General features: G+C 39.5%; 1 protein-coding gene across 1 annotated transcript in view; it reads left to right on the forward strand.

The window, feature by feature from the left end:
• Positions 1-12,013: 12,013 nt before the first annotated feature.
• Positions 12,014-15,112, forward strand: part of GALNT5 (polypeptide N-acetylgalactosaminyltransferase 5) — a 49,636-nt gene continuing 46,537 nt past the window's right edge. The window contains exon 1 of the mRNA XM_049887270.1: positions 12,014-13,954. Coding sequence (XP_049743227.1) covers positions 12,504-13,954 — 1,451 coding nt within the window. The 5' untranslated portion in view covers positions 12,014-12,503. The remainder of the gene's footprint in view (positions 13,955-15,112) is intronic.

A 15,112-nucleotide genomic window follows, 5' to 3' on the forward strand; every position in this document is an offset into this window, starting at 1 on the left:
AAAACATTTTGGCAGTTTCTTAACAGTTAAACATCCCGAGATTTTTAAGGAAAGCAGGAGACATTTATACTTGTTTGTGCTTTATCAATATTCTGAGAGTCTATTTCTTTTAGCAGGAAACAATCCTGCTTCCAGTCCAATCTCTGGATCTGGGAAAATAGCTCATAAATACACAAATATACCATCTACAATAAAAGTTTTTATTCTATTGCATGTGTGACTAGACTGAAAGAAGAATCAATGAATAGGTAGCAATCTTCCTGTTTGTCTCCCAGCTTGAAGTTTGCCCACTACCACTCCATTCTCCATACTGTCACAGCTCTCTACTTCAGAGGAGGCAGTCCTTCGGATGCCCCAAACAGCTGTAATTACTCCCTGTCCTACCCCCTTGCTAGCATCTTTGGGCTTCCAAACAAACCATTGCACCACCCCTCTGAAGCCCAATGGTTTCTCTAAATAGGAAGTAGGGCTAAAGAGATCCAATTCTGGGCTGGTACCCTCATGTCTGACTACATGCTCTTTGGGTAATCAGCCTGGAAAACTTGAATTGCACTCCGTATAGTGAAATATACAACCCCTGATATAAAACAGGGTAGGTGAAGACCCTCAGCGTCCTCTGTCCATGGTGCAAATAGAATGGACACATATGGAAGTTTTCCATCATGCCAGAACAGCTTTTGAGCCAGGAAGGACCACTTGTGATGGAACTTTCTCTGTTGTACACTGTCTGTTGTCTGAGAGTAATTAAATGGTTTTCACTATTGCTAACACCTGTGTCTTGTTTCTATGACTTGATTAGGATAAATGGATATAACATCCACAGAGTGGTTGGTACCAATGAGTAGAATTTTCCTACCAGTACTCTGGTGGGTATTTGGGATCTAGAGACAGCCTTTAAGGCAACCTGTATATGCAACACACTATCCAAAACCTGTTATTGTAAAAGAAAACAGAAATTAGTCACACAGAATATACTCAAGTACTCAAGAAACAGTCAAACTCCCTTAGAGAGTAACTCAAGATGCAAGTCCTGAGAACAAGAACCAGCACTTCCATGATTCTGTATTCTCAATGGGGAAGTTTGAGAATACAAATAGACATGTTTATTGGGCTCCTACTGATAATCAATGAGAATGATTGGGAGATTTTGCAATATGAGTAGAACACGGGTACAGATTCTACTCTCATGATATGTACAGCTGTGTTGCTAAACAGTTTATGACCTAGCCTGGGAGAATTAAATATTGAGAATTAAAAAAAATAACTAATGTCAAATGACAAGTCTAATGGGGTACTTAGTAAGTTCTCTGTAATGGTTTCTATTAATATGATTATCCTGACAGAAACAGAGTATACTATCATACCCATATACTATTGTACCCATGTTATAAAAGACAAAAATAAAATGTGTTTTTAAGTTTTTAATACACAGCAGGAATCAGATCCAGAATGGGAATAACCCCTCCACAGGCCTCCCCAGAATCATTTCGTAATTTTAGATTTTAAGACTTTTACCCACTCCAACTAAGTATAGGTTCTAGGGAAATTTAACCAGCTACCTCCATTTCTCCATTTAGGATGATGAGCCAGGCTCTCCAACTATAGAGTATCTCAATATAACCAACTCATATATGTGTTTAATTTCCTACTGGTAACAATGAAATTAATCCAACTGAAATTAAAAAAAAAAAAAAAACAGCATTATTCACCTATATAAAGACTATGTGTGCATGGACTTCTATTAAATTTAGAATTTCTCAGTTCCTGTTCTACCCATACTTTGTCTTTGGTCTAAGATGTGAAACCTCAGATGTATCCAGGAAAAAAAAAAGGAAAAATATTAGTGATATATAGTTTGTAGGGCCACCATAAATTGGTACTGGATTCCTAAAGTTTCATAATGTTGAGTCAGTAGCGTTCCTTAAAACCAACTTCTAGCATCCTCACAGATTCCAGTTCTGAGGGTAGGAAGAGCTCTTTCATGTGTGACATGTGGTCATATGGCTTTTAATGGCCAAGTCAGTGCTTTAGGCCAGGTCTAACTCCCAATCTACTCTTCCTTTTCTAGGGTACTTGGTTTGGTCAAAATTTCTTTTCTCTCCTATATACTTTTCATGTCTCATTCTGAATTCTATAACAGGTAGAAGTGAGGGCTAAGCCTGAGTTAACCAGTGGCTTTACCTGGGGTGGTGAAGCTAAAGCTACCCTTTAATTTTATTGACACTCTTCTCTCTTGTTTCAAGTAATTTAAGTTTTGATTGGTAAGGTCAAATGAAAGAGAAAGAAAGAATCATTTTAGATCAAATGAATATGGAAGAGTGAGGATATATTTCAAACAGTGTTTTAAAGCTGTCAAGCATAGAAATGATGTAACAAGTGTTGACTTTTCTAACAAGAGTTTGAATAATTCCAGCTGCCATTTGGGCTGGGAGTGTGGTTCGATAAGACTTGGACCTTGTGTAGTGAAATATTTCCAAAGCATTCTATTTTTATGTTTAAACAATATTTTACTACAAACCATTTACGACACTGGGGGAAAAATCATTTTCCACTTTATTCCAGAACATTGATCATAACTCATTGTGCTATGTTTCGGTTTGATGGCGTTCTACTCAGTTAACTGTTAGAGTCATTAGGGACAAAGACATCACCATCCTCCTGCCTGAGGCATACCATGAGGTCTCCATGAACAATTATTCATTGATTTAGTCTGTAATATAAGCAAATTGGAATACCAAGAAAAAATAAAATACTCAGATATACTTTCCATTAGTCAACAGTCTTCCATCTGATTCTTGGAAAGAGTTGATACATTACCTCCAATGCACCCCACACACCTATCACAGCAAAGTTTCAGCAATAATATTAATGGCAGTGGCTATCATTTACAGAACACATTTTCTGTAACAAGAACTAATCATTTTCTCTAATCTTCAAAATTAACCTACAAGACAAAAAATATTTTCTGGATTTATAGTCAAGAAAACACATAAAATTAATTACTGTGCAAAAACATATAGCTAGAGAAACAGTATTGTGCAATCATAAATTAGAGTCAAACTTAATTTTATGGCCAAGAGTGTTTGCTTTTTTTTTTTTTTTTTTTAAGTCTAAAGGTTTAGTTTCCACTCTTACTGTTGAGTACTCTCAAGTATTGTTAGTCTTTAAACGTTTGCACTTGATATACTTCTGTATTGTTTAAAGAACTTTCCTGTTAAGCAGTTTCTTAAAAAGTCCTATAAAAACTGTTAAAGGGCCCTAAAAAATGAAAAATCCCATGGAAAAAAATAAATAAGAAGTTTAAGTACATGGACTGTGGGGTCGTACAGCTATATATTCCAGATCCAACACATCCAGTTTTTGTTTATGTCACCACTACAAGTTGCTTCACCTCCCTAAAATTTGTTTCCTCACCTACAAAATGGGAATTAAAATTGTATCCTCCCCATAGGACTGATGTGAAAACTGAGTGAGATGATCAGTGGAAAGAGCTTACCACAAGATCAGAACATGTATCCATATATTGTATATACATGTAAGCTGACACCATACCTGCATTTCCCGTCATACTGGATCTCAGATAGGCTCTTTCCATAAGCTACTATGCTCTCTCTTTACCTCTATACTTTTGCTAATTTATCTACCTTTCACCATTCAACTAACATTTCCTTTCTTGCATCACAGTATGAGAATAGATAATTATGTTCTTATTTATCCTTTGCGTCTAAGGATAGATTTTTCAAAACACGTCCATGCCTCCCCAAACTAGGCTGTGTCCCCATAAAATCTGGGATATAGTTCTCTCTCATATTACTTACTGCATACTATGTATTTGCCCACCTATCTATGTCCACCAATAGACTGTGAGGTCCTCAAGGGCAAGGACTATATCCTTTTACTCAATATTCCCAGCACAGGAACTGTGTCATAGAACATACTCAATAAGTATTGAATGGATGGATGTGTTGAAGCAGAAGTGCTTGGAGGGAATAATAAATGCATGGCTGAGCTAACAATGCGGCCATCCACACTGATACTACAAATCGGGTAAGGAGGTACCGAACAGAAAGAGGAATCAAGGATTCAAGAAACAAGTCACTGTAGCTGCATTCATCTAGATTTCCTCCTTTGGGTCAACGCACACAAACAGGCCAAATGTTACAAAAGACAACAGATAAGAATAAAAAAAAAGAATGTCTCTCCTCCTACCCCACCCCCACAAGTCTAAGTCTACCTCAAAGCATGGGCGCTACCCACCTCCCAACACTAGAGCAATATGTGACATCGATGTCTACAAATCACTTGGAATCCTTCAGAGAACAGTGATCCTAAGCAGTGCTTCTCCAACTTTTTGCACAACCTTTATAATCAAAAAAACCAAAAAACCAAACCCATTGCCGTCAAGTCGATTCTGACTCATAACGACCCTATAGGACAGAGTAGAACTGCCCCATTGGGCTTCCAAGGAGCACCTGGTGGATTTGAACTGCCGACCTTTTGGTTAGCAGCCGCAGCTTTTAACCACTCCACCACCAGGGTTTCCACCTTTATAACCAGGGACATTAAAAATGAAGATTCTCATGTGGGACTCTATCAAGAAGAATAACTTGCGTGTGATTGGAGTCCCAGAACAGGGAGGGAGAACAGAAAATACAGAGAGAATAGTTGAAGATCTGTTGACAGAAAACTTCCCTGACATCATGAAGGACGAAAGGATATCTATCCAAGATGCTCATCGAACCCCATTTAAGACTGATCCAAAAAGAAAATCACCAAGACATATTATCATCAAACTTGCAAAAACCAAAGATAAAGAGAAAATTTTAAAAGCAGCCAGGGATAAAAGAAAGGTCTCCTACAAAGGAAAATCAATAAGAATAAGTTCAGACTACTCAGCAGAAACCATGCAGTCAAGAAGGCAATGGGATGACATATATAGAGCACTGAAGGAGAAAAACTGCCAGCCAAGGATCATATATCCAGCAAAACTTTCTCTCAAATATGAAGGTGAAATTAACACATTTACAGATAAACACAAGCTTAGAGAATTTGCAAAAACCAAACCAAAGCTACAAGAAATACTAAAGGAAATTGTTTGGTCAGAAAACCAATAATATGAGATACCAACACAACACAAGGTCACAGAACAAGGCATCCTGATATCAACTCAAATAGGGAAATCACAAAAACAAATTAAGATTAATTTTAAAAAGAAAAAAATGCTCAAAACAGGCAATCATTGAAGTCAATATGTAAAAGATCAAAATAATCAAAAAGAGGGACTAAACACAGGTGGCATAGAACTGCCATATGGAGAGGGAAACAAGGCGATATAGGACAATACAAGTTAGGTTTTTACTTAGAAAAATAGGGGTAAATATTAAAGTAACCACAAAGAGGTATAACAACTCCATAACTCAAAATGAAAACCAAGGAAAACATGACTCAGCAAACATAAAGTCAAATACTATGAAAATGATGAACACACAATTTACAAAGAAAAATGTCTCAGCACAAAAAAGTAAGTGGAAAAAAGACATTGTCAACAACACACATAAAAAGGCATCAAAATGACAGCACTAAACACGTACTTATCTATAGTTACGCTGAATGTAAATGGACTAAATGCACCAATAAAGGGACAGAGAGTCTCAGACTGGATAAAGAAACATGATCTGTCTATATGCTGCCTACAAGAGACACACCTTAGAGACACAAACAAACTGAAACTCAAAGGATGGAAAAAATATATCAAGCAAAGAACAAGCAAAAAAGAGCAGGAGTAGCAATATTAATTTCTGACAAAATAGACTTTAAAGTTAAATCCACCGCAAAGGACAAAGAAGGACACTATATAATGATAAAAGGGACAATTGACCAGGAATATATAACCATATTAAATATTTATGCACCCAATGACAGGGCTGCAAGATACATAAAACAAACTTTTTTTTTTAATAATTTTTATTGAGCTTTAAGTGAACTCTTACAAATCAAGTCAGTCTGTCACATATAAGCTTATGTACACCTTACTCCATACTCCCACTTACTCTCCCCCTAATGAGTCAGCCCTTCCAGTCTCTCCTTTCATGACAATTTTGCCAGTTTCTAACCCTCTCTACCCTCCTATCTCCCCTCCAGACAGGAGATGCCAACACAGTCTCAACTGTCCACCTGATACAAGTAGCTCACTCTTCATCACCATCTCTCTCCTACCCACTGTCCAGTCCCCTCCACATCTGATGAATTGTCTTTGGGAATGGTTCCTGTCCTGGGCCAACAGAAGGTTTGGGGACCATGACTCCTGGGATTCCTCTAGTCTCAGTCAGACCATTAAGTCTGGTCTTTTTATAAGGATTTGGGGTTTGCATCCCACTGATCTCCTGCTGCCTCAGGGGTTCTCTGTTGAGCTCCCTGTCAGGGCAGTCATCGGTTGTGGCCGGGCACCATCTAGTTCTTCTGGTCTCAGGATGATATAAGTCCCTGGTTCATGTGGCCCTTTCTGTCTCTTGGGCTCATAGTTATCGTGTGACCTTGGTGTTCTTCATTCTCCTTTGATCCAGGTGGGTTGAGACCAATTGATGCATCTTAGATGGCCGCTTTTTAGCATTTAAGACCCCAGACACCATATTTCAAAGTGGGATGCAGAATGTTTTCATAATAGAATTATTTTGCCAATTGTCTTAGAAGTCCCCTCAAGCCATAGTCTCCAAACCCCCGCTCTTGCTCCACTGAACTTTGAAGCATTCAGTTTACCCCGGAAACTTCTTTTTGTCCAGTCCACTTGAGCTGACCTTCCGTGTATTGAGTATTGTCCTTCTCTTCACCTAAAGTAGTTCTTATCTACTAACTAATCAGTAAATAACCCTCTCCCACCCCCCCAAACAAACTTTAACACAACTGAAAAGTGAGATAGACACCTCCACAATTATAGTCGGAGACTTCAACACACCACTTTCGGAGAAGGACAGGACTTCCAGTAAGAAGCTCAACAGAGACACGGAAGACCTAATTGCTACAATCAACCAACCTGACCTCATAGACTTATACAGAACACTCCATCCAACTGCTACAAAGTATACTTTTTTTTCTAGCGCACATGGAACATTCTCTAGAATAGACCACATATTAGGTCATAAAACAAACCTTTGCAGAACCCAAAACATCGAAATATTACAAAGCATCTTCTCAGACCACAAGGCCATAAAAGTGGAAATCAATAACAGAAAAATTAGGGAAAAGAAATCAAGTAGTTGGAAACTGAACAATACCCTGCTAAAAAAAGACTGGGTTATAGAAGACATTAAGGAGGCAATAAAGAAATTCATAGAATGCAACGAGAATGAAAATACTTCCTATCAACACCTCTGGGACACAGCAAAAGCAGTGCTCAGAAGTCAATTTATATCGATAAATGCACACATACAAAAAGAAGACAGAGCCAAAATCAGAGAAGTGATTCATCCATAACAAAGCCAAAAGCTGGTTCTTCGAAAAAATTAACAAAATTGATAAACCATTGGCCAGACTAACTAAAGAAATACAGGAAAGGAAACAAATAACCTGAATAAGAAACGAGATGGGCCATATCACAACAGACCCAACTGAAATTAAAAAAATCATATCAGATTATTATGAAAAATTGTACTCTAACAAATTTGCAAACCTAGAAGAAATGGATGAATTCCTAGAAAAACACTACCTACCTAAACTAACACAATCAGAAGTAGAACAACTAAATAGACCCATAACAAAAAAAGAGATTGAAAAGGTAATCAAAAAACTCCCAACAAAAAAAGGCCCTGGCTCGGATGCCTTTACTGCAGAGTTCTACCAAACTTTCAGAGAAGAGTTAACACCACTACTACTAAAGGTATTTCAGAGCATAGAAAATGACGGAATACTACCTAACTCATTCTATGAAGCCACCATACCCCTGATACCAAAACCAGGTAAAGACATCACAAAAAAAGAAAATTATAGACCTATATCCCTCATGAACATAGATGCAAAATTCCTCAACAAAATTCTAGCCAATAGAATTCAACAACATTTCAACAAAATAATCCACCACAACCAAGTGGGATTTATACCAGGTATGCAAGGCTTGTTTAATATTAGAAAAACCGTTAATGTAATCCATCATATAAATAAAAGACAAAAACCACATGATCTTATCGATTGATGCAGGAAGGGCATTTGACAAAGTCCAACACCCATTTATGATAAAAACTCTCACCAAAATAGGAATAGAAGGAAAATTCCTCAACATAATAAAGGGCATCTATACAAAGCCAACAGCCAACATCACTCTAAATGGAGAGAGCCCGAAAGTATTTCCCTTGAGAACGGGAACTAGACAAGGATGCCCTTTATCACCGCTCTTATTCAACATTGTGCTAGAGGTCCTAGCCAGAGCAATTAGGCTAGACAAAGAAATAAAGGGCATCCGGATTGGCAAGGAGGAAGTAAAATTATCTCTATTTGCAGATGACATGATCTTAGACACAGAAAACAGTAAGGAATCCTCCAGAAAACTACTGAAACTAATAGAAGAGTTTGGCAATCTCAGGTTATAAGATAAACATACAAAAATCACTTGGATTCCTCTACATCAACAAAAAGAACATCAAAGAGGAAATCACCAAATCAATACCATTCACAGTAGCCCCCAAGAAGATAAAATACTTAGGAATAAATCTTACCAAAGATGTAAAAGACCTATACAAAGAAAACTACAAAGTACTAGTGCAAGAAACTAAAAAGGACCTACATAAGTGGAAAAACATACCTTGCTCATGAATAGGAAGACTGAACATAGTAAAAATGTCTATTCTACCAAAAGCCATCTATACATAAAATGCACTTCCAATCCAAATTCCAATGACATTTTTTAATGTGATGGAGAAACAAATCATCAACTTCATATGGAAGGGAAAGAAGCCCCGGATAAGTAAAGCACTACTGAAAAAGAAGAAGAAAGTGGGAGGCCTTACTCTACCTGATTTTAGAACATATTATACAGCCACAGTAGTCAAAACAGCCTGGTACTGGTACAAAAACAGGCACATAGACCAATGGAACACAATTGAGAACCCAGATATAAAGCCATCCACATATGAGCAGCTGATATTTGACAAAGGCCTAGTGTCAGTTAATTGGGTAAAAGATAGTCTTTTTAACAAATGGTGCTGGCATAACTGGATATCCATTTGCAAAAAAATGAAACAGGGCCCATACCTCACACCATGCACAAAAACTAACTCCAAGTGGATCAAAGACCTAAACATAAAGACTAAAACGATAAAGATCATGGAAGAAAAAATAGGGACAATGTTAGGAGCCCTAATACAAGGCATAAACAGAATACAAAACATTACCAAAAATGATGAATGGAAACCAGATAACTGGGAGTTCCTAAAAATCAAACACCTATGCTTATCTAAAGACTTCACCAAAAGACTAAAAAGACCACCTACAGACTGGGAAAGAATTTTCAGCTATGACATCTCCGACCAGCTCCTGATCTCTAAAATCTATATGATTCTGTTAAAACTCAACCACAAAAAGACAAACAACCCAATCGAGAAGTGGGCAAAGGATATGAACACGCACTTCACTAAAGAAGATATTCAGGCAGCTAACAGATACATGAGAAAATGCTCTCGATCATTAGCCATTAGAGAAATGCAAATTAAAACTACAATGAGATTCCATCTCACTCCAACAAGGCTGGCATTAATTCAAAAAACACAAAATAATAAATGCTGGAGAGGCTGCAGAGAGATTGGAACTTCTATACACTGCTGGTGGGAATGTAAAATGGTACAACCGCTTTGGAAATCTATCTGGCGTTTTCTTAAAAAGTTAGAAATAGAACTACCATACAACCCAGAAATCCCACTCCTCAGAATATACCCTAGAGAAATAAGAGCCTTTGCATGAACAGATATATGCACACCCATGTTTATTGCAGCACTGTTTACAATAGCAAAAAGCTGGAAGCAACTAAGGTGTCCATCAATGGATGAATGGTTAAATAAATTGTGGTATATTCACACAATGGAATACTACGCATCCATAAAGAACAGTGAGGAATCTGTGAAACATTTCATAACATGGAGGAACCTGGAAGGCATTATGCTGAGTGAAATTAGTCAGAGGCAAAAGGACAAATATTGTATAAGACCACTATTATAAGATCTTGAGAAATAGTATAAACTGAGAAGAACACATACTTTTGTGGTTATGACGGGGGGAGGGAGGGTGGGAGAGGGTTATTTACTGATTAGTTAGTAGATAAGAACTACTTAGGTGAAGGGAAGGACAATACTCAATACACGGAAGGCCAGCTCAGCTGGACTGGACCAAAAGCAAAGAAGTTTCCGGGATAAACTGAATGCTTCAAAGGTCAGCGGAGCAAGGGTGGGGGGTTGGGGGCTATGGCTTAAAGGGACTTCGAAGTCAATTGGCAAAATAATTCTATTATGAAAACATTCTGCATCCCACTTTGAAATGTGGTGTCTGGGGTCTTAAATGCTAACAAGCAGCCATCTAAGATGCATCAATTGATCTCAATCCACCTGGATCAAAGAAGAATGAAGAACACCAAGGTCACACGATAACTATGAGCCCAAGAGACAGAAAGGGCCACATGAACCAGGGACTTACATCATCCTGAGACCAGAAGAACTAGATGGTGCCCGGCCACAACCGATGACTGCCCTGACAGGGAGCTCAACAGAGAACCCCTAAGGGAGCAGGAGATCAGTGGGATGCAGACCCCAAATTCTCATAAAAAGACCAGACTTAATGGTCTGACTGAGACTAGAGGAATCCCAGCGGTCATGGTCCCCAAACCTTCTGTTGGCCCAGGACAGGAACCATTTCCGAAGACAACTCATCAGACATGGAAGGGACTGGACAATGGGTAGGAGAGAGATGGTGATGAAGAGTGAGCTACTTGTATCAGGTGGACACTTGAGACTGTGTTGGCATCTCCTGTCTGGAGGGGAGATGGGAGAGTAGAGAGGGTTAGAAACCGGCAAAATTGTCACTAAAGGAGAGACTTAAGAAGGGAGTGGGCTGACTCATTAGGGGGAGAGTAGGTGGGAGTATGGAGTGAGGTGTATATAAGCTTATATGTGACAGACTGACTTCATTTGTAAACTTTCACTTAAAGCATAATAAAAATTATTTAAAAAAATGAAGATTCTGATTTAGTTGTTCTGGGAACGTATAGATTTTTTACTCTATGTATCTGGGAAGGAATTTCCAAAAAAATTATGGACAATGAAAACCAAAAAAATAATAATAATAAAGTATTTTATTCTACATCAGTGTTTCTCAATTTTGGCTGCACATTAGAAAAACATAGGACACTTTTAAAAAGTGTGAGACTAACTCTCAGCCCTCATCCCCATCAATCGGAACACCAGGGGACTTTTCCCTGTTTCTAAAGTGAAGCCTGTGTGGCAGCCACTCCTACCAGCACCAGTCGAAGTGTGGCCCAAGTCCAGGTGCAATCCTTAAAATGTTTAGCGCTGGCCCATAGCAAGGTAACAACCGAAACTGACAATAAACACTTAGAAATTTTTATAGCAATTTGACAAACTAAGTTTATATCTGTTGAATCAAATAATAAAAGTAGATGGGCTGGTTTAAAAAAAAAAAAAGCTGACTTTGAAATATTTTGTCCCCCCCCCCCAAGAATGGCTTCTGAATAAGGAAACGCCCACCACTGGTATTGAGGGTATGTTGGGCCCCTTCTTTAAGCTGTTACCTTGCAAAGCTAAAGCATTAGGTTCAGTGATGGATTGCCCAGGCAAGGTCATTCGGAGCACCTGGGTAAAATAGGGTTAACGAGTAGGAATGGGTTAGGTGGGGTTATAAACCAGGAACACATGCTCTCTAGTCAGATAGCTAGAGTTCTTTCTGTTTAATTGCACTTAAAACACACACACGCACGCGCACACACACACACACACACTCTCACATAACACGGAAGGTGAGAGCTGAATGAAGTTTTCTGGGTAATGGCTTGAAATGTTTTCCTTATGAGAAGTGGTGTTGAGTTACAGCGTGCAGACTGAGAACTGGGAGGAGAGAAGCAGCAGCCCCAGCCAGCCCCCACCTTTTCTTGGGCTTGTAGGAAGGTAGGCATGGGCTCAATGAGACAAGAGGAGTGATATGTTGAACTATCTTGTGGCTGGAATCAGCTGCTCCCAGAGTGACCTAAGGCCCGTGTTTACCAGGGTTTAACCTGGGACCAGCAGAGCAGGCACAGATGCTCTGCTGTGAAATGCCACGCAGGCAGAGACTGACAAGCAGTAGGAGCTGAGCTTTCCCTTTGGACTGCTGTTTCCTGCTGTGTTCAGGGGAGGGGGGCGCTTTCTGGCAGCTCTGCTGCTGCTGCTCCTGCTGCTACTACTTCTTCAGCTCCCTCTCTACTCAAGGTAAGCAGGCTCGAAGGGAGGGCAGGCTGCAAGGGAAGCCTTTGTACCATGAACAAGATCCGAAAGTTTTTCCGAGGAAGTGGGCGAGTCCTGGCATTTATATTTGTAGCTTCTGTCATCTGGCTGCTCTTTGACATGGCAGCTCTCCGCCTCTCATTCAGCGAGATCAACACTCGTGTCCTCAAGGAAGACATCAGGAGGGAGCGGACAGGATTCAGAGTTCAGCCAGGCCAAATGAAAATCTTTTACAGCAACATAAAAGAGACTAAACTCCCCCTGAGGTGGAATAGGAAGGGGACGTTGGGCAAAGAGAACTTTGGAAAGACTAAGGAGAGTGTGCACAAAGTTGAAGATGACTTGGACCAAACCTGGAGAGAAAGAAAAGAACAGAATGCCCCAGTAAGGGGCAAGGCTGTGCCTCTGTGGCACCCTGCACGTCTGCAGACCCTCCCAGTGACTCCTACCAAGCAGAAGACAGAGGGGCCAGATATCAAACATGAAATGTCTTCTCACCAGGTGAGACCAAAGCAAACAACAGCTCGGGGGGCTCAGAAAACCCCATTCGCGGAAGCAAGAGGAACTTCATTGGTCAAAATATCTGTACACACAGGACCTGTTGATGTAAACCAGAAGGTCCTGAAAAGTCACACTGTCACCAGTGACGCATCAAAAGAAGCAGTTGAAACGGACCTGAATGTGACTGTCAGTCTTAATACTGACAGACCAAAGCAGCAATCACAGACAGTGGCAAATAAGAGGACACTCCCTGGCAGCCCCCCAGTGCCAAAATCTGGGGAAACATTAGCCTTAAGTAAAACTGAGATTCAGAGCAAAGAACTGAATACAAATAAACAGAAAGCCAATAAAGGTCTTCTCTTCTCCAAGTTCACTGTCAGCTCCAATCGATTAAAGAAGCAATCTATTAATGAGACACAGGTGGAAGGCCTGCCAAAGGATGAGAGAACTAAATTGGCTCTTGGGAAGAAACTCAATTTCTCTGAAAGCCATGTTGTGATTATAACCAAGGAAGAGGAGCTAAAGACAGACACCAAAGATGTTACCAATTCTAAAACCAAAACTGTATTTCCTAAAGTAAAGGGTGAAAGCCAAGAGAAACTTATTTCCAGGAATAGAAGTGAGGCATCTTTCTCCTCACTTGCTCTACAGAGAGCAACAATGTCTGAAACCAACCAATCCTTAGCTGAAGGCCTAAAGCCAGCAAAAATCAACTTAACTGACAAGGCCCAACCTGCAGAGCAGAACCTAAGTCATGTAAAAGCCCATTTAGTAGAAGATCACGGAATGCACCACGTGTTAAGAATTGATGTGACACTTTCTCCAAGGGATCCCAAAGCTCCAGGCCAGTTTGGACGCCCAGTAATTGTTCCCCATGGAAAGGAGAAAGAGGCAAAGAGAAGATGGAAAGAAGGAAACTTCAATGTCTACCTTAGCGATTTGATCCCGGTGGATAGAGCCATTGAGGACACAAGACCTACTGGGTAAGAACCATATTTCTTCTCTTTCCTCAACTCCAAGTATTTTGGCTCTTGTGTAGAGATTTAATGCTAGAAAATTTTGTGTGATTTTGGTCACCTAGAGAATAAAAGCAACATTAATCATTAGACACTGCCCAGAGAAAAATTCTGATATCAGCATACTCACTGTGTTCTCTTTCTACACTTATTTCCCAAAGACTTTGTCCTTAACCCCTATTATTAGCTCATGAACCATTTCCTTCCTCTAAGACAATTAAATGAACTCAGTTGTAATTAGGTATATATGAATGGTAGAGTTTAAAGTATAATTCCATTATTTGTTGTTGTTAGTTGCTGTTGGGTCCATTCTGACTCATGGTGACCCCATACGTTCACAGTATCCCATTATAACTGTGACAATAAAGTGAATTTCTGATTTTGGAATTTTCATTACTATAAAGTTTGTCAGGAGTATATTTGGAAAATGAACTGAATGAGTGGCCTTCTAGGTCTCATTGGAGCCACATCTTAAGCAGCAGAATTCAGCCTAAATCATGAGTAATGATCAGTACAACAACCTGTGGAAGTGACTTTGCTCTCTAAAATTGTATATTCTTTGTAGATAGGAACAATAGACATTTTAGGGGTTCAGTTACATAGGAGGATTAATGTCGGAAAGCACCAACTAGCAAGTACCCACAACAGGTACAAGAGCATTACAATAATTACTTGTATTTGTGTAGAGTTTTACCATCTACAAAGAGCCTGCATACACATCAGATGAACTCATAAGAGCCCTAGAAAGGAGGCAGCAGGTGTTATAGGTTCAAGTGAGCATGTGAGGGCGCTCAGGAGTTATGTCACTTTCCCAAGGCTGTGCAGCTGTAGAGCTACCCGTGAGCTTTCATGAACCCATTCTTCAAAGGACCACCTTGCTGTAACTACACAACCAGCAGGGGAATCAAATCACAAATATTTGATCTAATTCAAATATTTTTGTAGTTTCTGGTCTTTTGTGGCCCACCCATATGTGAGGATGCTTTGTAACTACATTTTTTATCCATTAATTGGTAACATAGCTCCAACTATGCCTTGGTATCCAAAACAATGTTGGCCTGGAAGTCAAAATTAGGGAGTGTCAACAATCAGACTTAGCACGTGTGCTATGAAAGCCATGGCCTT

Source organism: Elephas maximus, chromosome 6 (genome assembly GCF_024166365.1).
Source record: "Elephas maximus indicus isolate mEleMax1 chromosome 6, mEleMax1 primary haplotype, whole genome shotgun sequence".
NCBI lineage: Eukaryota > Metazoa > Chordata > Mammalia > Proboscidea > Elephantidae > Elephas > Elephas maximus.